At 41.6% G+C, this 24,768-nt stretch overlaps 1 protein-coding gene across 1 annotated transcript in view; it reads left to right on the top strand.

Annotated features, from left to right (window-relative positions):
* The window catches only part of PLCG2 (phospholipase C gamma 2), a 136,646-nt gene extending 112,095 nt beyond the window's left edge, over nucleotides 1-24,551 (top strand). The window contains exons 30-32 of the mRNA XM_021705295.2: nucleotides 2,656-2,744; nucleotides 23,590-23,774; nucleotides 24,461-24,551. Of these exons, the coding sequence (XP_021560970.2) occupies nucleotides 2,656-2,744; nucleotides 23,590-23,774; nucleotides 24,461-24,503 (317 nt within the window). The 3' untranslated portion in view covers nucleotides 24,504-24,551. The remainder of the gene's footprint in view (nucleotides 1-2,655; nucleotides 2,745-23,589; nucleotides 23,775-24,460) is intronic.
* Nucleotides 24,552-24,768: the final 217 nt, after the last annotated feature.

Here is a 24,768-nt window from a genome sequence, read left to right on the forward strand (position 1 = left end):
AGAGGTTTTGCCATCTCTGCTTTTTAAACAGGAGCGTTTTGGGGCCTAGAGATGTTAATTAACTTGCTCAAGGTCACACACCTGTAGGACCAGAGCTGGGCTGCAGACCCAAGAATGTCTCACTGCACACTCCACCTTCTTCCTACTCTGCAGGCCTCCCCTTCTCCTAATAAGCCAAAACACTGACCATGCTTCAAAAGAGGTCTCTTTTTCCCTTTCATCTATGACACAACCCAAATCAACAAGGATAACACAGAACCAAACTTTCTGGTGAAACTGGGCAACACCTTTCCACCCTAACCCCAAGATGTGTGAAGGCCGCTCATGAAATGAGACCTGGCCATTGAAAGGAGGGATGTGGGGATGCGGCTCACTTCTCCAAATCTGGAGGCACCTGCTGAGTGTTGGTTCTAAGCAAAAGGGCACTGCCACGTCATTGGAGTATTGGGGCCATCTGATAGCCTTCCCGATACCACGGAGCGCTCAGCAGTCTAGAACATTCTAACAGTCGATCAACACCTAGACGGACTTCTTCTACACTGTCCCCTGACCAGCCCTTAGAGATGCAGAATCTCAGGCCCCACCCCAGTCCCTAGGCAGAATCTGCATTTTAATAAGATTCCCGTAACATTAAGGCTAGACTGCGGGAATGCTGTAGGTATCCAGGCAAAAAACCGGACCAGCAAACAAGCCAAGAAAAATCACCTCACCTAGAAGGGGAGAATAGGTCAGAAAACTTCACTATTCATGGAAAGCAATGTCCTCAAAACTCTCCGGGGAAAGGTTTGACCTGAGAGTTTTATACCCAAACTGTCACTCAAGTGTAAAACCAAAGAATGGATGCGTTCAAGTATGTGCCATTTGAGGACTATATGTCTCGTGAGGTGGTATTAAAATGAGAGAACAAGGTTAGTCAACAAAAACACTGATAGAGAAGTCCAATAAAAAGGTGGCGAGCACTGGACATTTGAAAGTTACACACAATGAAGTGCACAACTGAAAACAAGTATTGAGCTCCAGCTCATGAGATGCGTGCCAGCGTATATAGGAGGAAGTGTACAGATGTATTCATCTCACTTGGAAATATATATACACCTGTATGCTAGATGGAGGAATGGATAAATGTGATTAAAAAAAAACACAGTAAAAGGTTAATGGTAGGATCTAGGTGGCTGGTATACAAGTGTTCCTTGTATTACCTTAGCTTTGCGTATGTTTGAAAACTTTATAACCAAGTCTCCCTTTGTGGAAGAATTACGGTTACAAAAACACAATAGAGCTGACCCCTGAACAATGTGGGGGTTGGGGATGTCCATCCCTCAAGCAGTCAAAAAGCCACCTGGCAACCTACTAACAGCCTATTACTGACTAAAAGCCTTATAACAGTCGATTAACACATACTTTGTATTTTATACTGTATTCTTAAAGTAAGCTAGAGGAGAGACTATGTTAAGAAAATACATTTACATTACCATACTTATTGGAAAACAATCTGTGTATAAAGTGGACCTACACAGTTCAAACTTGCATTGCTCAAGGGTCAATGGTATTTACATGCAGTATCTTGTAGAGACAATAATTCAGCTAACCCAAATTAGGGGAAGGAAGGAGAGAGGAGGTGTGGGCTTGCAATAAGCACATCAACTTCCTCACCTGAACTAGTGGGTAGGGAGAGAGGGATTAGTCAAGTGATACTGTTAAAGGTTCTCCAAGAGAAGTAATAACAACAACAGGACAAGCCAAAACCTGGATGGTGGAAGACACAGAGGGTACAGTGTCAGGCATTGCTTGTCTGGGAGAATCAGAAGACAGAATGCAGATAAAAAGCTTTCGAGACAAACTAGGGCCACATCATCTCCAAGATACAATGTTAAATGAAAACCATACATTACTATTTAGTGACTTAAAAGAAACTCAAGATAGTATCTTGGGGAGATACTGTTTAAAGTGGCTCCTTCTGAAAGAAGGGATTATGAGCGGGTAGGAACGAGACTTCAGTTTTTACTATGTATTTGTTTAGAGTAAATTAAAACAAGCAAATCAACCAACTTTTGAGATGTGTTGTCTTAAACATTACTTAACGAGGGGAAAATCAGCTCTACCTCAACCCTCCCCCCTAAATAATAAACACTTAAATGAGTGTCCTAATTATAAATAGAGAAAAGCTTTCAGAGGAGGATCAATACTGCTATGGACTGCCAAGGGACAGATTTCCTCCTCTTGGAAATCTTTCAGGATAAAACAGCGCCCCCCCCCCCCCCGATCCTACACTTCGTAAAGGCAGACATGGAGGAGGGGATACAAGGGTGCATTACTCCTGTGAGTCTTTTGGCCTCCGGCGGACTTAGGGAACTGAACCACAGCTGCAGTCCCTCTAAATGTGTGATGTTCTGTACATTTTTATTTCTTTCGAGTGAACGATTTCCATTTCTGCATGGCTGAGATCTTTAACTGCACTTCTCTGTGTGGGCCCATACATTGGGGCTGCATTTTGGAGCCCCCTCCCGAACCATCAAGAAGGGACCTCTGGTTTCCAGAAAGTCAGCCACGAGCTTACCTGCTCCTGGCACTGGACATGCGATCCCTGGGTACCCTAAGAAAGCTAAGGTCTGACCTTAATGGCCTGTATTTGCATTGCTTTTCCACTCTCTGCAGGATTCAGATCTGTTCCACTGAAGAACGGGTACAGTGAAGACATCGAGCTGGCTTCCCTCCTGGTTTTCTGTGAGATGCAGCCAGTCCTGGTGAGTGAAGAAACGCCAGTTGGGGTTCCCTGAGCTGTGTCTGCTGGTGGGGTGGAAATGGCCTATGGGTATGGTTGGCTGATGGACTTAAACCCGTTGGGAAATCACTAGCAGGACAAGCCACGTCATAAAAGAATTCCTCCGTGGTCCCAGGTTTTTCCTTCCGGCATCCTTCCTTCTTGGAGAATGCCATAGGATTCTTTGAGTAGGTCATGTAGTTGGAAAGCTGAAGCTCTTGGGAAGTTCCGTATAGTTTCATTTCAGCAAGTAGGGTCAAGCAAGATAATGCTCTTTTAGAGAAGCTCATCTTTCCTGGGTGCTTTTCCCCCCACTAATGGTCTTGGGAGTCCCTTAGAAGGGCTGAGAGCATCCACCAAGGCCTTGTTGTGGCCTGTGCTGCGGAAACACGTTCATAGGGATGGGCACTACTTTTTTTTTTTTTTATAAAGATTTTATTTATTTATTTATTTGAGAGAAAGAGAGAGAGACAGAGAAACAGCATGAAAGGGGATAGGGTCAGAGGGAGAAGCAGGCTCCCCGCCGAGCCGGGAGCCCGATGCGGGACTCGATCCCGGGACTCCGGGATCATGACCTGAGCCGAAGGCAGTCGCTTAACCGACTGAGCCACCCAGGCGCCCAAGGGATGGGCACTACTTTTGTCCTTCTCTTTGCTCCTGGAGGAGCCTGCCACCTTGGTCCTTTTGTCAAGACCTTGCTCCTTTGATGAACCAGTTTGGGGAGGGTTGGTGGGGGAAGGGCTTGGCCTCAATGAACGCAGCACCAAGCTGGGATAGTTCAGGTCTCGGGTTGACAGTGGGAGACTATCTGGATATGTGATTTTGGAGCTGCGCAATCCTCTTGATAGCCCCTCCCACAGAATGGGACCCACTTGGCATGTGTTTTTGCAAGACCCCATGATGCGGCCAATCCAAAGACCTTTCCATTTCCCTACCACAAAACTCAGCATGGGTTGGGTGAGTGTGTGGTCACCCCACTTCTCTTTGGATAAACTAGAAAAACCATGGTTCTGGATGGACCCCAGTGGGCTGATGTGGCCTTGGTCATTGTGCCTGGATATGCATCTTCTCTTGTCTTCCCGGTTGTTCTCTGGGTAGAGAAATCACAGCCTCTCACTTGTTGTTTGGCTCTAAGAACTACACAGGGATTTGGAAGTTGCTTATTTGGCAACTTCCAGAATAGAGCTGAGAACCATCCAACGGGGAAGGGAGATGGCAGGGGTAGAGATGCCTTTTAGCAGCTGTAGCCATAGTCCGTGCAGTAAAAATTCATGAACTTGACTCAGAGGAGAGAACATTCTGCATAGCTGTCTGCCTTACATTCAGTTTTTGCAACCTTGCTAGTTATCCACTTTAAAGCATTTTATCAACATTGAAATGGAAGAGGTTGCAAAGATAAGGAAAGACAGAAAGCAAAAGCAGGAAGCAACACTTAAAAGGCACAGTTCTTTGGTGGCCAAAGAACCTCGGTGACAGCCAGAGGTATCACTTCTGTTGGTAGAAGATAGGCTCCTGATGACAAAGTTGTGTCTTGAAAGCATAAGGCGATGGATAATGCAAAGTTTTCCATTCTGAAACAAATCTGACATGTCCATGGCTTTAGACTCAGTCAAAATAAATGTTTCCATATGAAGTAAATAGTCACTCGAACCTTGAATGATGGATCCAAAAAAAAAAAAAAAAAAAATGACCTTTCTTGATTCTTACTGTGATAGCAATATTCGGTCCTGAAAGGACAACTCAGTTAGCTGTCAAGTCCTTGGTGAGAATGCCCAAGACTTTAAGTCCATTAAAAAGACCTAAGCCAGAATACATTATTTTGTGTAAATGGCTAAACACACACACACACACACACACACACACAACACCCAGATTGTGCCTACTATCCAGTCTTATAATTTGGGGGAAGAGACGAATAGATCCAGTAAGCATTTGGTTTGATTCCTTCTCTTCCTAGGCCCATGCCTTTTTTATGTAAGTGTAATAATAATACAAATCCATGTGTCCAGTTTCTTTTTTAAACTCTGGCATTCTTCACATTTGGGGCCAGATCATCCTTTGTGGTGGGGGCTGCCCCCTGCATTTGGACTGTTGAGCAGCATCCCTGGACCTTGTATAACAACCAAGGTATCTTCAGACATTGTTCCATGTCCCCCGGTTGGCAAACTTGTCCTTGTTGAGAACTGCTTTAAGTGAAATTATCAACACTCTTCATACTGTTAAATGATGGACAGGTTTTTCCATCGAGTGGGCTGACCATAGATTAATCACCATTCCCCCAGTTGGGCATTTATGGAATCCACGGAGAAATTTTTCATGTGATTACTATTTTCCTTCTTTAATTTAGTTTCTTAGGATTGATTCCCAGATATGGGATCAATTTATTTTAGGATCTTATTTATTTGAGAGAGAGGCTGACCATGAGCAGGGACAGTGGGGAGGGCAGAGGGAGAAGTGCAGACTCCTCGCTGAGCAGGGAACCTGACATGGGGCCTGATCTCAGGACCCCCAGGATCGTGACCCAGGCTGAAAGCAAACACTTAACGGACTGGGCCACCCAAGCACCCCTGGGATCAGCTTATTTAGCAGGATGGTAAACCTGTAAAATGGAGTAAGTAAGCTTGAAGACCCCTGGCTGAGTCCAGCTTACCTCTCCCTGGGCCACAGAAGGATCTGGGATTCTGTTGCCTGGGGAAAGGCAACCAGCATTTCCTCGCTGTGTACATAAAGCCCATCTGCAGACATTTCATGGAAAAATGATGTGATAAATTTGGTTTCAGATGGGGTTGGGGCAGCCTCGCTCTAGACATTGCTCTACAAAGGTGTTGTAAACAACTTGGAAACATTATAAATAATTTGGTAACACCAGCAGCAGAGAAACTTTTAGTATTAGTACGTGTTTAAAAGAAAATGTATTTGTCTAGATGTAACTTCCCCCATGCCGGAAGACTCCTGGGAGGGGGCTGTGGGGACCACCCCGTGGAGCACGGCAGGGAGTGAGGGCAGGGTGGAGGGTGCCAAGGGGAATGTGAAGGCGCCCAGATCTGCTCTGTGAAGGAGTTTTGGCAGAAAAGGTGTCTATGATATGCAAACCTCATTTCAGCGGATGGTTTTTAAGCTTTAATTCCACATCTGTCCCCTGGTACTCAGGCACTCAGAGGTGTCATTTGGAGTTCCCGCCCCACAGTGTGACGAGGCGTCTCTGGGGAGCTACACTGGGGTGTGTGGTAGACCTGGGCTTTCTCCTTGCCCAAGGTCAGACCTTGTTCTAGTTATTACCATATCCTCTGTCATGCCAGGGAGAAACTCTGGTAAATAGCCTCACAGAAGACTTCTCTGAGTCAGTAATTGATCCAGTGAGGGCTGGATGGAGTTTAAAGCTCCAGAAAACAGTCAATGAGCACTTCAAGCTGCTTCTCAAGAAGCTATTGACATGTCGCAATTTATCAATGCTCAGTCCTTTGCCCTATTAGCGGCATATATGGTTTACAAAAAATCTTTTCAACGCCGTTTTATTACCTACTACACTTGAGAAGTAGTAAAATAAAGGAGGAAGAGGGTGAAAAAAATCCCCATAAACTACCCATACCTAACCACGGGGAGCATTTGGGCCGATTTCCTTTTTGCACGATAAATCCACAGTTGGATGCATACAATATGCACGAACGTGTGCCCTTTACCTACTTCAGAGATGACTTGAAGCCTTTTTCTAGGTTATGATTTTCAAAGCCATGAATGCCTGTTTCATCAGGTGAGGGTCCCTCATTCACTTAGCCATTCTCCCAGGGATGGACGATTAGGTTGTTTGCCGTTTTTTACTTTATAAATAATGAAGGTCTTCATAAACCTTTTTTTGATTAAAAATTATTTCCTGGGGCTAGAGATTTAGTAACGGAATACTAGTCAGAAGGAAAAAAACCCCGCATCTTTGTGAAAGCATGTTGAACTGTTCTCTGCAAGTAGTTTCTTTTAAGCTGATGTATTATATCCAGTCTTACCATTAACTGAAAAAGGGCTTCCCCTCAAATGATTTTAACTTGTGGGATTCAGAAGAAGGGGACAGGATCAAGTGTGAAAACTTGCATATGCATCCTCATCATCATCATCAATGGGAAGCTGGCAGTACCTGGGATCTCTGAGTACTGATCCTGTGGCAGATGGTGCTGCCTGGGAGCTGAGGGGGGAAAAGACCAGCATGCTGAGGCTGCCAGTGTGGGCTCAGCCAGAAGAGATGTGTGAAGCCCTTTGCAGAAGGGCTCTAGAGACCCAGGGCGGGGAGCAGCACCCTGACGCTGAGCTTGTCCTAGTTTGGGCAGATGGTCAAGATTTCTTTACAGTGGGGAAGACCCCCCTTGTGCAGCTAGTGTTTGCCAGTTTGATCCCAAAGAGCAGAGACTTCTGTGCCTGCCACAAAGCCCCACCAACTTGATGTGATTACTGGACAGACCAAAGACGGTGAGCGTGAAGTAGCAAAGAAGAAACCTAGCACACGGCAATAAGAGGAAGACAGACCCAGGTGGAGCCCTGGTACCAGTGGCCGGCAGCTGAAGTTGAGCCATCGGAAGCATCTAAAGAGAACCCTAACATCCAAGTCGTAAGAACTTTCAAGGATGTCTAAATAGAGCACTGAAAAAAGACTTTCTGGAATTTGAAACAAAAACCTGATTTCTTGAATTTAAAAATTCAGCTCATCAACAGAGATCTGCATTAGTGACCCAAAAGATAACATGGAAGACACGGCTCATCAGCCAGAGCAGTACCACCATGAAGGCGGCTCAGAGAACAGATACAAGGACCTACATGCAAGCATGTCCCCCAGAGCAAAGTGGAACAGAGGGTAGGGAGTCATTAGTGGAAGTTAATCGAGGGAACGTTCTCTTACTTGCTGCTCGAGAGGGTTTACTTGATTCCCCGAAGGGGTGAACAGACGCACTGCACCCCAAGGTGTTAGTTCTAGCACAGGCATCCCTTGTTTTATTGCACTTTGCAGATACTGCCCCCCCCCCCTTTTTTTTTTTTTTTTTTTTTACAAATTGAAAGTTTGGGGCAACCCTGTATCGACCAAGTCTAGTGGTATCCTTTTCCCAAAAGCATTTGCTCACTTCTGTCTCTGCCACATTCTGGTAAAAGTTTTGTTGGCGGGGGGGTGGGGGTGGGGAATCTTTCTTTGATGGTACTCTTCACTGTTGGGCAGTACCCAGGACCACACGCATATAAGACAGCGGACTTAAACGTGTGCGTTCTGACTGCGCCACCCATTAGCCATTCTGTCTCTTTCCCCGAGACCCACTACGCTGACATTAGGCCAAGGAATAACCCTACCATGGCCTCTCTGTGTTCAAGTGAAAGGAATCAGTGGAGGGAGCAGACTTTTAAAATTGCCACAGCCACCCCAGACTTGAGCAACCACCCACCCTGATCCGGCAGCAAGATGGAGGCCAGACCCTCCACCAGCAAAAAGATGGATTTGCTGAAAACCTCAGATAATGGTGTTCATTTTTTGGCCACAAAGTATTTTTAAGTTAAGATATGTACATTGTTTTTTAGACAATGTTATCACACACTAAATAGACTACTCTGTAGTATACATTTAACTTTTATATGCACTGGGAAACCAAAAAAATTCATTTGACTTACTTTATTGTGCCATTTGCTTTACTGTGGTGGTCTGGGAGCACACCCATAATATCTGAGGTGTGCTTGTAACACTTCGGAATTCCAAGGGTAAATAAAAAGCTAGACTTCCCAACATATTATCTACTAAGAAAATAAAGCTAACATCAGACTTGTCCTCTTCAGCACTAGGAAGACTGAAGAGCTCAGTCTCCAGCCACCCACATGTGAAGACAACAGAAATACATTGTGGACATGCAAGGTTTTTAGATATGCATCCCCCCAAGGGAAACCTCAGGAGAGCATAGATGAAGAAGGGAAATAATTCAGTAGTTTCATTTTATAGTATAAGTCTGATTAAGATTTTGTGACGTTGAATACAAGGATTTCTGAAACAGAAATACACTGAGAAAAATTTTGTTCTAGTCTGGAATTGAAAATACTTAAATATCAGCAAAACCTTGGAGCTGAGAGGTAAAAATCAAGGTGTCCTAAAAAGTTTTGACTTTGATGCGTGGGGGTTCAGATGGCCAATAGAGCATCCTGTGGTGCAGAGTCAATTCTGATACTTTGGTGTGAAAAGAAAAAGAAAACTGAAACAGAAAGTTGACCTGGAATAAAAATAATAAAGTAAGAAATTAAAGAAAAATGTAATCAAAATGGAAGGGATAGAACATATTTGATTTAGCCAATGGGCTGAATTCTCCCATTAGAAAAGCAAAAAAATCTAACTGCAACGTTTATAAGAAATTAGCCTAAAATCAAGAGGATATTGCAAGAGCAAAGTTTACAACCCCTCCCCCAAGAATGCAAGAGTTACTGGAAGAAATTGGGGAGAAAAAATTAATCTCCAATTATAATTTAATGATGCCTGGGTGGCTCAGTCAGTTAAGCATCTACCTTCAGCTCAGGTCATATCTCTGGGTCCTGGGATCGAGACCCACATCAGTCTTCCTGCTCAGCAGGGAGTCTGCTTCTCTCCCTCTCCCCCTCCCCATCACTTGTTTTCTCTCTCTCAAAAAAAGGATGACTTAAAACCAAAAGTATCAAAGATCATTAAGAGGAACCATACGGAATGATAGTTTGGTTTACAAAGGGATGCAAGAGGCCTTGGGGTTTAATTAGGACACAGCATCATATCTGAATCTATAAAACAAAAGCTCCCACAAAGGTTACTTGATAAAAAAAAAAATCAGCAAGGACAGATGATCAAGCTAATATTAACAAGCTTGATTTAAGAGATAAACACCTTTGTGTCCATCAGTCGATAATATACATTTTCCTTCTGTTGTCCAGAAACTTTATAAACTTGACTGCATAACTGGTTGCAAAGACAACTTAAATACATTTTAAAGGAGAAGGATTTCATAAGTTGCTAAGATTTGGAAGATAATAAAAGATAGCCCAAATGTTCACTATTGGAAAAGAAATTCCTAGATAAAACAAATGAAAACAATTACCTAAACAGCAGTAAAATATTTATGCCGTAACTATATTTAGAAGAGGAAAATGCTTGCCTTAAAACCAGAGAAGACTGAAAACACATGCACTAATTGTCCATCTTAGAATTTTTTTAAACACCAGTAAAATAATAGGAACAAAATAAAGGTAAAAGCCAACTGAATGAAATACAAAACCTAGAAGAAAAAAGAAACGCTGATTCATTAAGATCCATTAAATAAACTCTTTGCCTGCTTAATGAACAAAGTAAGAGCAGAAACAAGAGTAAATATTGAGGAGAGTGAACCCCCAAATAAAATACATTTGTAAACTAGGGCATATGGGTGATTACTTGAAGAATATACATGGGCGAAAACTGTTTTAAGAAGCCATAGAAAACTCACAGAGTCCTGTAGCACTAAAACAGCTATCAGGTAAAACAGGTATTAGATCTGGATGGTTTTATAGCTAAATTCTACCTGGATTTAAAGAACATAATTCTAATGTTAGTCCATTGAGGTCAACAGAAAAATGGAAATGCTCCATTAATGTCTAGAAGCTATAGACATCTGTATCAAAACTGAAGATAGAGTCGTAGATAATTCTTAAAAACCACAGCAAGTCATTTCCAGCTATTTTCTAGAACAATATATTACTACTTACTATTTTTTATTCCAATAATGCAAGGATGGTTTGTCAACACTTAGTGGCAATACATAAATCACTAAATGCCACAAATATAACCGAATTTTATCTCTTCACCACAATTTATGCTGATTATCACCATTCACAAATATGGCTATATAAAGACTCCAGTTTTAAGGAAACTGATTTTTTTGTTTTGTATTTATTATCTAACCACTTTATTCTAGAAAGAACAGTTAGAAATGTAGGGTGGGAGGCAGGGACAGATAGTTTTTTATCAATATCATGAATGAGATTTCCTAACAATTTACACATTAGTGAAATATAAATTACAGTATACAGCTTATTGGGGCTCCTGGCTGGCTCAGTTGGTAGAGCATGCAACTCTTGATCTCTGGGTTGTGAATTCAAGACTGATGTTGAGTGTAGAGATTACATAAAAATAAAATCTCTTTAAAAAGAATATAACTTATAAACACTACCTGAACAAGTAGTATATATCACCCCTTCCAGAAATTGTTTGATGGGAATCAGAGGTATCAATATAAAATTACTTTAAAGTATATATATACAGACACACACACAGGTAAGTACAGAAACAAATGCATGTTGGCATTGGAAGAGATAGCTCTTCCGTATGGAAGAATTCCAATTAATAAATGTACAAAGGAATGAGAAATAGAAAATCACCATTTCAACACCAGAGTAATTGCTACAGGTAAGATCTAAGGGATGCTAAAATTAGTGGAAGTTTGAGGAGACATAGGATGCCTGCATAGTCTTAAAGTATCTTCCTTCAAGAAATTTATTGACTGGAAGAGAATTAACCAAGTGGTCAAGATTACCATCAGTAATAAGACACGTTGGTATCACGCACTTCCTGAGAAGGCTACATCACTTCTTTGACATTCTTGCCAAAGCTGCACCATGCCAGATAAATCATGGGAAAACACCAAACCCAAATAGTAGGACACAGTTCAGAATTACCGGCTAAACTCTTCAAAAGTGTCAAGGTCATAAAAGATGAGAGGATGGAGGAAGTGTCACACAGTCTGTGACACTGGAAGACTCTAGGGAGACTCAGCAACTACAGGCAATGTGGGATCTTGGACAGGATCCTGGAACAGAACAAGGACACTGATGAAAAACCAATGAAAACCAAATAGAATGTGTAGTTAGCTTTTTTTTTTTTTTTAATATTTATTTTTTTTTGACAGAGAGAGACACAGTGAGAGAGGGAACACAAGCAGGGGGAGTGGGAGAGGGAGAAGCAGGCTTCCTGCCGAGCAGAGAGCCTGATTTGGGGGCTCGATCCCAGGACCATGGGATCATGACCCGAGCCGAAGGCAGACGCTTAACGACTGAGCCACCCAGGCGCCCCGTGTCGTTAACTTCTTAGTTTGGATAACTGCACTATGGTTGTGTGGGATGTTAGTCCTGGGGAGTGGGGAGGAGATAGGGGATGGGAGAACTCTCTGTACTTATAGCGCAACTTTATTTCATCGTAAAAAATATTAAAGCATCAGTGGGGAATAAAAACTGAAAGGAAAAAACAAAAGGTACAGAACTGAATGAAGATCTTGTCACAGGCCAGGTGTAGTTCATTCAAAGGTCTTCTCCAAGATTCTAAGGACCCGAAATTTTAAAAATATATAGATCCATCTAAAACAAAGGCTTACCAATGATATAAGGGTTCAAAGTGGGAATAATAAAATCACAATATAAACAAATTGAGAGACCCCCCCAGATGGACATATAGCCATAGGGGAACAGGAGAGAATTGGGGAAAACAGCTAGATCTTTCTCCCCAAAGATAATTCCTGAAAACTGAAAAACCAAGAACTTGCATTTTAAGGTTTTTTTTGTTTGTTTTTTTTTTTTTTTTTAAGAACTCTCAATAATCAAAAGAAATTCCTAATTTTGAGGAGTGGGGATCATGAGAGCTGGGGGATGATTAACAAGGAGAAGTCTGGTGGGTTTTTTTTTTGGGCTAATAATCCTTATAGAACTTCTTGACTTTCAACTTTGTGCATACATAATTAATAAAAACTGAAATTAAAATTTAAAAACCTAAGTAGGAGATGATGCATTGCTGGGGAGCATAGGACATATTCAAGGACCTTTGGTGTGAATGTGACAAGAGAGATGGGTTAGTACTTGGAGGGGGGTGTGGGCTCAAGGAGAGCTTTTCAATGTGTTTGCTGCTGATGGGAGTCATTTACTAGAGAAGGGAAGGATGGTGCAGGAGGGAGGGGGCCCTGGGGCCAGCAGGAAAGAATGGATATGGCACGCGGGTCCTGGATGGGCAGATTTCCCATGTAATTTCTCCTCTGTTCCACGTGAAACAGGAAGCAAGGCCATTAGCTGAAACCAGGGAGGTCTGAGCAAGAGGTGTGAAACAGTCATCCTTTAAGAGAGCAGGAAAGAGGATTGCTTAGCTAAATACAGCAGGATTGTATTGTTTAACGTGCTTCTATGATAGAGGCATTATTAATATTTTATTTAGGATTTTTGCACTGAGAGTCCGTAGTTTTTGGTCAGGTTTTGTTAGACCGGCTTCTTAACAATTACATGGAGGCCTTCTTTCTCAGAGCTGTGGCACATTTTGAATAGAACTGGAATAATTACTAACTACACCTAACATGTTAAAGACATCATTTGTGAAACTTTCTGGGCCAGTGATAAGAGCTTTCTCATTTTCTTCTAGGATAAAATGAGTCTCTTCAATTTTTTTTTTCTTATTGGATAATTTTCCATAATAGGAAATGTATGTCTCTATAATAAAAATTGGGGATGTAAGAGCCTTATAACAAATACAAATACATATTCTCTTCATGACCATCTTGGTTTTTATTTCACAAATTCCTACCATTTCTAAGTTTACCTTTACTGACTCAGTCTACTTCCCTTAGACCTGTTCTTTTTACAACTCCTTGTGTTTGGATATTTAATTCTTTTATTTCCTATCCTTTTTGGGTGCTAATGCAATGGGGGCTGAAGGCCATCCCCAAGTAGATGATTCAGGGCTAGGTGAGGCTTCCTCTCCTGAAACACACTTCAGAAAAAAGGACATGGCACATGCCCGGGACTCAGGCCAGTGATCAGCTGCTTGCTGGAGGGATTGAGATAAAAGTGGACATAGCCCTGAAGCCAGAATATGTACTGTTCCTGAGAACCTAGAGCTCTGAGCAATCACCTTAGCCCTTTGCTGGCCCTGCCCTGTGAATCCCCCATTTAGAACATTCAGTAAAGGACCGGGGCCCCCGGCTGGCTCACTTGGAAGGGCATGCAAGTCTTGATCTCAGAGTCCTGAGTTTGAGCCCCACGTTGGATGTGGAGGTTACCTAAATAAGTAATTTAAAAAAGAACATTCAGAAAACCAGATACCAATGTATAGATTCAGGGAGGAAAGAAACTCCATTCAAGATGAGCTTGTACATTATAATTTTAAGATGCTTGAGGAAAATATAGCTAACAAATATAATGGCAAGAGGATTCACCCAATGAATCTGAAAATAACTTCGAAATAATTTTTTTGTTTTTTAAAGAATCCAATGAGTATCTGCATTTTAAGAAGAACCACCTTTTTTACTATTATGTAAGACTGAGAGGGCCAGTTAGAACTCCTGGAAATACAGTTTGAAAAACCTTAATTTCTTTTTAAAGCTTAGCAAGTGGGAAATTCTGGAATGGATATGGTTAAGGAAAGAATCTGTAAAGATTGTATTGGGGAATTTGCTTTCAAACTGCAAGACAAGATAAAAATATGAAAAGGGTAAAAAAAAAGTATAGAATGCAGAGCTCCAGCATAAAGTATTGGAAATATTCATGGCTAAAAATCTTTCTGGTACTGAAGCAGCACATGCTCTCCACCTATAATCAATAGCAGTGTGAATATGCACATAAAGACCCATTCCACTGAACTGGCAGAAAACCAGAATAAAGAGAAAATTATAAAAATGAAAAAGGTTACCTATAAAGGATTCTATGAAGGATTGGTAGACCACAAGTACTCCCCTCTATAGCAACCGCAGCCTCAAGACTAAGGAATATCTTCAGAAGACTTAAGACACAAAGCTGTAAGTCTAGACATTCTGTATCCTAATAATTACCATTCAAGAGTGAGGGCAAAATGAAGGTAGTTTTCAGACCTACAGAGATAGATGATTTAGTACTAATAAACCTTTGCTAAAAAGAACTTACAAAGTCCTTACTTAGGCAAGAAGGACTACAATGCAAGAAGCAATAGTGACCCATGAAGTCAGTAAACTCTATTAGAAAATATCATGGAACACTATATCAAAAACTAATGATGTAATGTATGGTGATTAACATAATAAAAACAAAACAAAAAAAGAAAACAAATAACTGTAGGGGGCATCTGTGTGGTTCAGTCAGTTAAGCGTCTGCCTTGGGCTCAGGTCATGATCCCAGAGCCCCGAATCGTGCTCCCTGCTTGGCGGGAAGCCTGCTTCTCCCTCTGCCTTCTGCCCCTCCCCACCCCACTCATGTGCTCTCTCTCTGCTCTCTCTAATATTAAAAAAAAAGAAAACTGTAGACTTGGAAAAAGCTAAATTTTGTGTGAAAACTCTGACTCGAAAGAAAACCGGGAAATAACGATCCCAAAATTCTAAGAGGGAACGAGGGAGTCTTGATCAAGAAGGGTGCACAGGGCAGACAACCTTCTAGTTCCTCCTTTGGCATCTCCACAGCTGTTTATAGTTATTCATTAAACCGTATATATGTTACGGAGTACGGAGTACCGAATTTATATAACATGGTATAAATGCACTGGGATTCAGAAAATGAGGTAAAAGTCTGCAAGCGTAGATGCATTAGTAGAAAACATGGATCTTGAACTTAACCTGAACAAAAGTCATTATAAATGAAAGCAACAGAAGTTGTTTTATTCTGGGTAGAGGGAAGGTGAAGAGAGATCATTTGTAGTACAGGGTTAAGACTTAAATGCAATTTCTGCTCTATTTTTTTAAAAAGATTTTATTTGAGAGAGAGCACAAGCGGGAGGGCAGAGGGAGAGAGAATCTTTAGCAGACTTTGTGCTGAACACAGAGCCTGACATGGGGCTCGAAATCACCACCCGGAGATCACGACCTGAGCCGAAACTGAGTTGGATGCTTAACCGACTATGCCACTCAGGAGCCCCTCTGCTTTATTCTTAATAGGAAGGGAAGCTGGTCTCCTTGGGCAAACATAAATTGAAGTAGAGTCATTACTGACTCTTCCCAGTGCCTCACTGCATGCACTGAATAGTCACGAGGACTGTCCCTCTTACCTCCTCGCCCTGTGCAAGTCTGCCTGCTTTTTCTCCTCTGCGTCTTTGCAAGTGGCCAGAATACTCTTTGCCATTGCCCTCCCCACTCTCCAAAGTCAGAGTTCTAGTTATCCTGGCGGATGTCCATGATGTTTTGTTAGGTTGTTAAGGTGGGGAAAATGTGCTGAGCAAGTTATGGTCTGAGTCCATTTTTTTGTAAAGATAAATGACAAGAGAAACCCATTCTTGAATACTGATGGCACATTTTTGTAGCGCTGGAGTCTCTTACTTGAACTACTCCATCAGTAATAGCAGCCAACAGACTGACCTCCGGAGTATCTTTTACATAATAGTCAGTAAATGGCGGAGTAGGAGGGTCCTGAGCTCATCTCCTCCCGTGGACACATTGAGACATCTACAGATAAGAAACCCACTCAGAAAATGACCCGAAGACTGTCAGAGCAGATTGTCCCCAGCTAAAGACCTAAGAAAAAGCTACAGCAAGAAGGGTCTGAGGGGCAGAAACAAGGTTGGGACCCAACCCCCCAGTGCAGTGACCCACAAGCAGGAGGAATATCCCAGGTGAAGAGGTGCTCCCTGCAGAGCAATGGAATCCAGTCCCACATCAGGAACACCGGGCCCTGGGGACCTGCCCTGGGAAGACGAGCCCCTAGTCTGGCTTTGAAGATCAGTGTGGCTGAAGTGCAGGAGAGTCAGCAGGTGATAGGAAACCAAGACTCCACTTGTGCAGGGCCATGGTGCTGTATCGCTCCGTCTGAGACCCCGCACAGAGGCAGCTGTTTGAAAGCACCTGGGTGACACATGGAGTTACTAATTTCAGGGCATGTGCTGGAGGGTCAGGGATCTGTAGGAGTTTTCTCTAGGAATGGAAGTGCGGGTAGGTGCCATTTTTCTTGCCTCCCTTCAGCCTAGCTGGCAGGATGCTGGTAGCAGCCAATTCTGATGCCCTCCATCTACTGTGCTAGCACCATTCACCCCACCAGGCATTCTCCTGCAGACTCCCCCCACCCCAGCAGGTGCCCCTGCCCTCAGCAAATACCACCCTGCCACAGGCAGTGGGCAGCCCTGGTCAAGACCAGAGCCCCTCCAAAGTGACTCCTGGGGAGGGGGAGGCAGGCCCAATCACCATAGGGGGGCATACACAACCCACACAGGACACAACCTTGGAGCTCTTGGTTCTTGTGACCAGGGGCCATTGCACTACTGGGCCCCACAGTACATCTACATAAAACCGTTGCTTTGAAGACCAGGAGATGTAGCTGACCTACCTAATACATAGATACAAACACAGACAGACAAAATGAGGCAGAGGACTATGTTCCAAATGAAAGAACAAAATAAAACCTTAGAAAAAGAACTAAATGAAATGGAGATTAACAGTCTAGTCAAGAGTTTAAAGTAATGGTCATAAAGGTGGTCACCAGACTTGGCTGAACTCAAAATTTTAACAGAGACAGAAAATATAAAGAAGAACCAATCAAAATTGAATACAGTAACTTAAAACCACACTCAAAAGCAGGGTGAAGGATGTAGAGCAGATCAATGATTTGGAAGACAGGATAGTGGAAAGCATCCAAGCTAAATAGCAAAAAGAATAAAAAATAATGAGGATAGGTTAAGGGACCTTTGGGAAACATCAAGTATACTAACTTTCACATTATAGAGGTCCCAGAAAGAGAAGAGAGCAGGGCAGAAAACTTAATTGAAGAAATAATAGCTGAAAACCTCCCTAAGGTGGAAGGAAACACACCCATGTTCAGGAAGCACAGAGAGTCCCAAATAAGATGAACCCAAGGAAGTCTACATCAAGACACATAATAATTACAATGTTGAAGATTAAAGACAGAAAATCTTAAAATCAAAAGAAAATAGTTACATACAAGGGAAACCCCATAAGGCATCAGCTGATTTTTTTTTCAGCAGAAACTTTCCAGACCAAAGGGAGTGGTATCATATATTCAAAGTGCTAAAAGGAAAAAACAAACAATCCTAAAACCAAGAATACTCTACTTGGCAAGTTATTCAGAATTGAAGGAGAGAGAGAGTTTCCTAGACAAAAGTTAAAGGAGTTTATCACCACTAAACCGGCCTCACAAGAAATGGTAAAGAGACTTATTTCAGTAGAAAAGAAAAGCCCATAACTAGAAGAAAATTATGAAAGGAAAAATTTTAGTGGTAAAAGCTAACATAAAGGTAGTAGATCAATCACTTATAAAGCTAGTACAAAGTTTAAAGGACAAAAATAGTAAAATCAGTTCTATAGACAGAAATTAGTTAAGGGACACAAAATAAAAAGATGTAAATTGTGATGCCATATACATAAAATGTGAAGCAAGGGAGTAAAAATGTAGTACTTTTAGGCTGTTCAAACTTTGGTTTGAACTTAAGAGATCATCAACTTAGTACAGACTGCTAATATACACAGGATAGAGGTGATCCTTGTGGTAATCACAAACCAAAAACCTATAATAGATACACAAAAAAATAGAAAGGAATCCAAGCATAACACTAAAGAAAGTCATCAAATCCGGAAAAAAGAAAAAGGAACACAGAACTACAAAAACAATCCGAAAACAATTAACAAAATGGCAATAAGTATATGTCTACAAGTAATTACTTTAAATGTCAGTGGACTAAATGTTCTATCTATATGCTCTCGTCTATGTGCTGCCTCCAAGAAACTCATTTCGGACGTAAAAACACTGAAAGTGAGGGGGGTAGAAAAATACTCCATGCAAATGGAAGTGGAAAAAAAAAGGTTGCAGTAGCAATACTTATGTCTAAAAAAGAAAAAAAAAATAGACTAAAAAAAAAAGTAACAAGAGACAAGGCCATTACATAATGATAAAGGGATCAATCCAGCAAGAGGCTATAGCAATTGTAAGTATCTATGCACCCAACGTAGGAGCATCTAAATACATAAAGGAGAAATGGACAATAAAATAATTGGAGGGGACTTTAACATGTCACTTAAATCAATGGATAGATTATCCAGACATAAAATCAGAAAGGAAACAGTGGTTTTGAGGGACACTTTAGACCAGATGAACTTAACATATATACAGAACATTCCATCCCAAACCAGCAGAATACACATTCTTTTCAGGGGCCCATGGAACAATCTCCAGGATAGGTTACATTTTAGGCCACAAAACAAGTGTCATTACATTTAAGAAGACTGAAATCATATGCAACATTTTTCTAACCACAACAGTTTGAAACTAGAGACCAATTATGAAAAAATCTTGGGAAAAAACAAGGAAACTAAACAGGATACTAAACGACCAGTGAGTCAACAAAGATATCAAAGAGGAAATCAGAAAACACCTGAGACAAATGAAAATGGAAACAACAGTTCGGAATCTCTGGGATGCACCAAGAGCAGTTCTAAGGGCGAAGCCTATGGAAATATAGACTTAACCCAAGAAAAAAACCAAATCTCAAACGATCTCTACTTTTACTTAAAGGAACTAGAATTCAAGAACAAAAAACAAAGCCCAAAGTTAGTAGAAAGAAGGAAATAATAAAGATCAGAATGGAAATGGAGACTACACACAAAAACAAAACAAAACAAAAAAACCACCACTGGAAGGAAGGGCTGTTTCTTTGAAAAGATAAAATAGATAAACCTTTAGCCAGACTCATCAGACCCAAAATCAAAGGGGACTTCATGCAGGAAAAGTTACAACTGACACGACAGAAATATAAAGGATTATAAAAGACTACTACCAAAAATTATACACCAAGTTGGACAACGTAAAAGAAATGGATAAGTTCCTAGAAACGTACAATCTTCTAAGACCGAATGAAGAATAGAAAATAGACTAGTAAGCAAATCAAATCAACAATCAAAAAACTCACAACAAACAAAAGCTCAGGACCAGATGGCTTCACAGGTGAATTCTACCAAGCTTTTTTTTTTTTTTTAAGATTGTATTTATTTATTTGAAAGGTCACAAGCAGGGGGAGCGGCAGGGAGCCTGATGTGGGACTTGATCCCAGGACCCTGAGACCATGACCTGAGCCAAAGGCAGATGCTTAACCCACTGAGCCACCCAGGTGCCCTTTACCAAGCATTTAAAGGGTAACCTATCCTTCTCAAACTATTCCAAAAAGCTGAAGAGGAAGTAATGCTTCAAATTTCATTCTCTGATGACAGCATTATCCGGATACCAAAACCAGACAGACAGACACACACATACACACATGAAAATTACACACCAATATCCCTGATAAACAGATGCAAAAATCCTCAACAACATATTAGCAAAGTGAATTCAACAATACATTAAAAGCACCATTCACCACCATGAAGGGGGATTTTTTTCAGGGGGTGCAATAATGGGTCATTATCCACAAATCAAAGTATTTATCACATTAATAAAGGATAAAAACATCTCAATAGATGCAGGAAAAACATTTGTCAAAATTCAACATCCATTTATTATAAAAACTCTCAAAGTGGGGGTAGAGGGAACATACCTCAAAATAATTAAGGCGAGGTATGACAAACCCAGAGCTAACATCATACTCAACAGTGAAAAGCTAAAAGCTTTTCCTCTAAGATCAAGAACAGGACAAGAGTATCCACTCTTATTCATCATACTATTGGAAGTCCTAGCCACAGCAATAAGACAATCAAAAGGAATTCAGAGTGGTAAAGAAGAAGTAAAACTTAGCAGATGATGTGATATTATATATGGAAAATCCTAAAAACCACCAAAAAAAAGCCATTATAACTAATAAGTGAATTAAGTTGCAGGATACAAAATTAACCTACAGAAGTCTGTCGTGTTTCTGTACACCAATAACAAGTTAACCAAAAGAGTAATTAAAAAAAAATCCCATCTACAATTGCATCATAAAGAATGAAGTCCCTAGAAATAAATTTCACCAAGGAGGTGAAAGACCTGTACTCTGAAAACTTTAAGACATTGATGAAAGAAACTGAAGATGATGTAATTAGATGAAAAGTTATACCATGCTCATGGATTGGAAGAATATTGTTAAAATGTCCATATTACCGAAGGTAATCTACAGATTCGATGCAATCCTTATCAAAATACCAACAGCATTTTTCACAAAAATAGAATAATCCTCAAACTTGTATGGAATCACAAAAGAACAGCCAAAGCAGTCTTGGGAAAGTACAAGGCTGGAGGTATCACACTTCCAGATTTCAAGATAAACTACAAACTACAGTAAGCAAAACAGTGTGGTACTGGCACAAAAACAGACATATAGATCAATGGAACAGAATGGAGAGTGCAAAAATAAACCACACTTATATGGTCAATGACTCTATGACAAAGTAGGCAATAATATACAATGGAAAAAGACAGACTCTTCAATAAATGCTGTTGGGGAAACCGGACAGCTGCATGGAAAAGAATGAAACTGCACTACTTCCATACACTATACACAAAAATAAACTCAAAATTAATTAAAGACCTAAATGTAAAGACCTGAAACCACAGAACTGCTAAAAGAAAATACAGGTAGTCAACTCTTTGGACATTGGCCTTAACAATACTTTTCTGGATCTGTCTCCTCAGGCAAGGAAAACAAAAGCAAAAAGAAACAAGTGGGCCTACTATATCAAACTAAAAAACTTCTTTCACAGCAAAGGAAATCATCAACAAAATGAAAAGGCAACCTACTGAATTCATACAACTCAACACCAAAAAAAACAAAACAAACCCATCTGATTAAAAAATGGGCAGAGGATCCGGACATTCTTCCAAAGAAGACATACAGATGGCCAACAGACACATGAAAAGATGCTCAATATTACTGATCATTGGGGAATGCAAATCAAAACCACAATGAGAAATCAACCTCACACCTGTCAGAAGGACTAGTATTGAAAAGCAAAAAGAGCAAATGTTGGCAAGGGTGTGGAGAAAAAGAAAACCTCAGTGTTGGTAGGACTAAATTCGTGCAGCCATTGTGGAAACAGTATGGAGGTTCCTTCAAAAAATTAAAACTAGAACTACCATACAATCCAGTAATTCCACTTCTGGGTATTCACCCAAAGAAAATGAAAACACTAATTCAAAAAGATATGTGCACCCCTATGTTTACTGTAGCATTATACACAACAGCCAAGATAGGGGAGCAACCTAAGTGTCTACTGATAGACGAATGGATAAAGAAAATGTGGTACATATACAATGGACTATTACTCAGCCATAAATAAAGATTGAAATCCTGCCATCTGCAGCCACATGGATGGACCTAGAAGGCATTATGTTACATGAAATAAGTTAGAGAAGGACAAATACTACAGGATTTCACTTAGATGTAGAATTTAAAAACGAAAACAAATTAACAAAACAGAAATAGACTCAAATACAGAAAACTGATGGTTGCCAGAGAGGAGGGGGAGTGGGAGGATTAGCACAACAGCTGAAGGGGATTGAGAGGTACACACTTCCAGTTATAAGTCATGGGAATGAAAAGTATAGCAGAGGGAATGTAGTCAATATTGAAATAACTTTGTATGGTGACAGATGGTAACTACACTTATGGTGGTAAGCATTTCATAATGTCTGTAATTGCCAAATCACTATGTTGTACAACTGAAACCAATATTGTAGGTCAACTATACTTCAATTAAAAATTTAAGTTAAAAAAAAATCAGAGTAAAACATCCTCTTTCTCCCTTGCTGAAATCCCAACTCCTTGCTGTGATCATTTTTTTTTTTCTTAACATAATGGAGGGAGTATTTTGGGTAGGAAAACTGCAGTGTTTAATGGTAGATCTTGCTTCAGTCATGGCCGGATCGAGGTGCTCATCCAGTGGCTCTGTTTCCCTCTCTTTTAACTTCATTCCCAGCTTTCTCTACATGATAGCAAAGGGACCACTATCAACTAGAAACATTCACTGCTCTTTCAACTGATCCCCAAGAAAAGAAAGTTTTTTTTTTCCCTAAGAAGAGCACCAACCAAACTCCCATGGAATTGGCCTGGCTTGGGTTGTGCTCACAGGTGGTGGGCAGGGGGAGTAAGACATCATTACTAGCTAGAACAGAGTCGAATACCACCTCTGGGGGGCATGACCTATGTTAGCTTGGCTTGGGGGGGGATGGAGTAACAGCTTTGCTATATAATTCATATACCATATAAATGACCCATTTAAGATGTGCTATTCAGTGGTTTTTAGTATTTTCAGAGTTGTGCAACCATCACCATGATCAATTTTAGAACATTTTCATCACCCCAAAAAGAAACTCTTGCTCTTTAGCTATGTCCACTCCCAGCCCAGGCAACCACTACTTTTCTGTCTGTATGAATTTACCTGTTCTGGACATTTCATAGAAATGCAATCAACGTGTGTGGTCTATTTGGAACTGGCTTCTTTAGCTTAAATAATGTTTGCAAGGTTCATCCGTGTTGTAATGTGCAATCTTGCGTTTTAAGGTCTTCAAAGATCTGCCGGCCCCAGCTTCCCTTTCTGTCCTATTAGGCTACTCTCCCCCTTCCCTGTTGTGTTCCACTTTAAGCACATAGCTACTTAGACCCTTTGCATTCGGGTAAGGACCAAAAGGGGATGGAGAATGAAAACCCAGATTTAGGCCCTAGGATCAGCGGGCAGTGCAGTTATTGCAGGGTTTCACAAAAAAGCCACCCTTTACTGGGGACAGGGGTTTTTCAAACTGCTTGCTTCCAGTGGAATAAATAATTGTGAGTTTTATCTTCGGTTAAAATGGCCCTGCCTTTTTTGGGGGGGGGGGATAATCCCAGTTGCGAAACTTCTGCCTCCTGCTCCCCTCACTCACTCTGTGAAGATGTGGAGCCCCACACGGTCCCCATGTGGCTGTTCTCTCCCCTCCAGGAAAGCGAAGAGGAACTTTACTCCTCCTGCCGCCAGCTCAGAAGGCGGCAGGAAGAACTGAACAATCAGCTCTTTCTGTACGACACACACCAGAACTTGCGCAATGCCAACCGGGATGCCCTTGTTAAAGAGTTCAACGTCAATGAGAACCAGCTCCAGCTGTACCAGGAGAAGTGCAACCGGAGGTAGGCTGGTCCCTCCCCCACCTGCAGATGCCCAGGTCTTGCTCCTCCAAGCAGTGATGTGGGGCACTTGAAGCCTGGCCCCCATCTTTAGAAATTCTTTGATCCCTCAATGCTAAGGCTCTTTGCTCTATAAACTTACAGTAATTTTTCTTAAGTATCTGCACCTTTCCTAAACCAAACTGTCACCACTAGGAGGACACATCCATATAATAGTGAAACTAAACTGTGACCTCTACCTTCCAAAGAGCCTTGTCATGTTCCTGCGGTCCAGTGGTTCTGGACTGGGGCAGAACCCACCCCCCGGCCCCCAAGGGATGCTTCTGGTTGTGCTACGGAAGTAATGTGGGAAGGGGGGTGGGCAGCCATATCTGCCTAGTGCCCTGAAGTGTGCCAGACAGCCCTGCTCAACAGAACTAGCCTGAACTGCCCAAACAGACTCAGTGGGAAACAGGGTAGACTCTTTACCCATATGCTCATTTCGTCCGCACTGTAGCCTACAGAGTAGCAGGGAGCCCTGTGCAATGCCCAGCAAGGACACAGAGATTCAGAGAGGCTACCTGTCTTGCCAGGAGCCCACCTCCCTGACCGTCAGCCGTCTACCAGCCAGCCACAGAGGCCCTGCAGCTGTTAGGCACACAGCCCGGGTCTGAGCCTAATGCCTGATGCTGAAATCTGTTTTATTGCAGGTTAAGAGAGAAGAGAGTCAGCAACAGCAGGTTTTACTCCTAGGAGCCGGGGTACATGACTAAGGGGGTCACGCGTGCGTTTGTCCTCTCTTCAGGCCCTGGGAACATGCTCATCTGTGGGGCCATCCTCTCCTCAAGCCTGGCCCCAAGAGGACATTTCTGGAGATCCCACTGGCAGGAGCTGAGGTTATTTCCTGCTCATTTTTTCATCTCGGACAATTTCTTAACTTATATTTTCTATAGAGGATTGTGGAAACTGTGTTCCTCATTTTTGGCCTCTCGTGTTCCAAACCTCCTTGAATAAAAGC

The sequence above is a fragment of the Neomonachus schauinslandi genome, chromosome 16 (genome assembly GCF_002201575.2).
Source record: "Neomonachus schauinslandi chromosome 16, ASM220157v2, whole genome shotgun sequence".
Classification (NCBI taxonomy): Eukaryota; Metazoa; Chordata; class Mammalia; order Carnivora; family Phocidae; genus Neomonachus; species Neomonachus schauinslandi.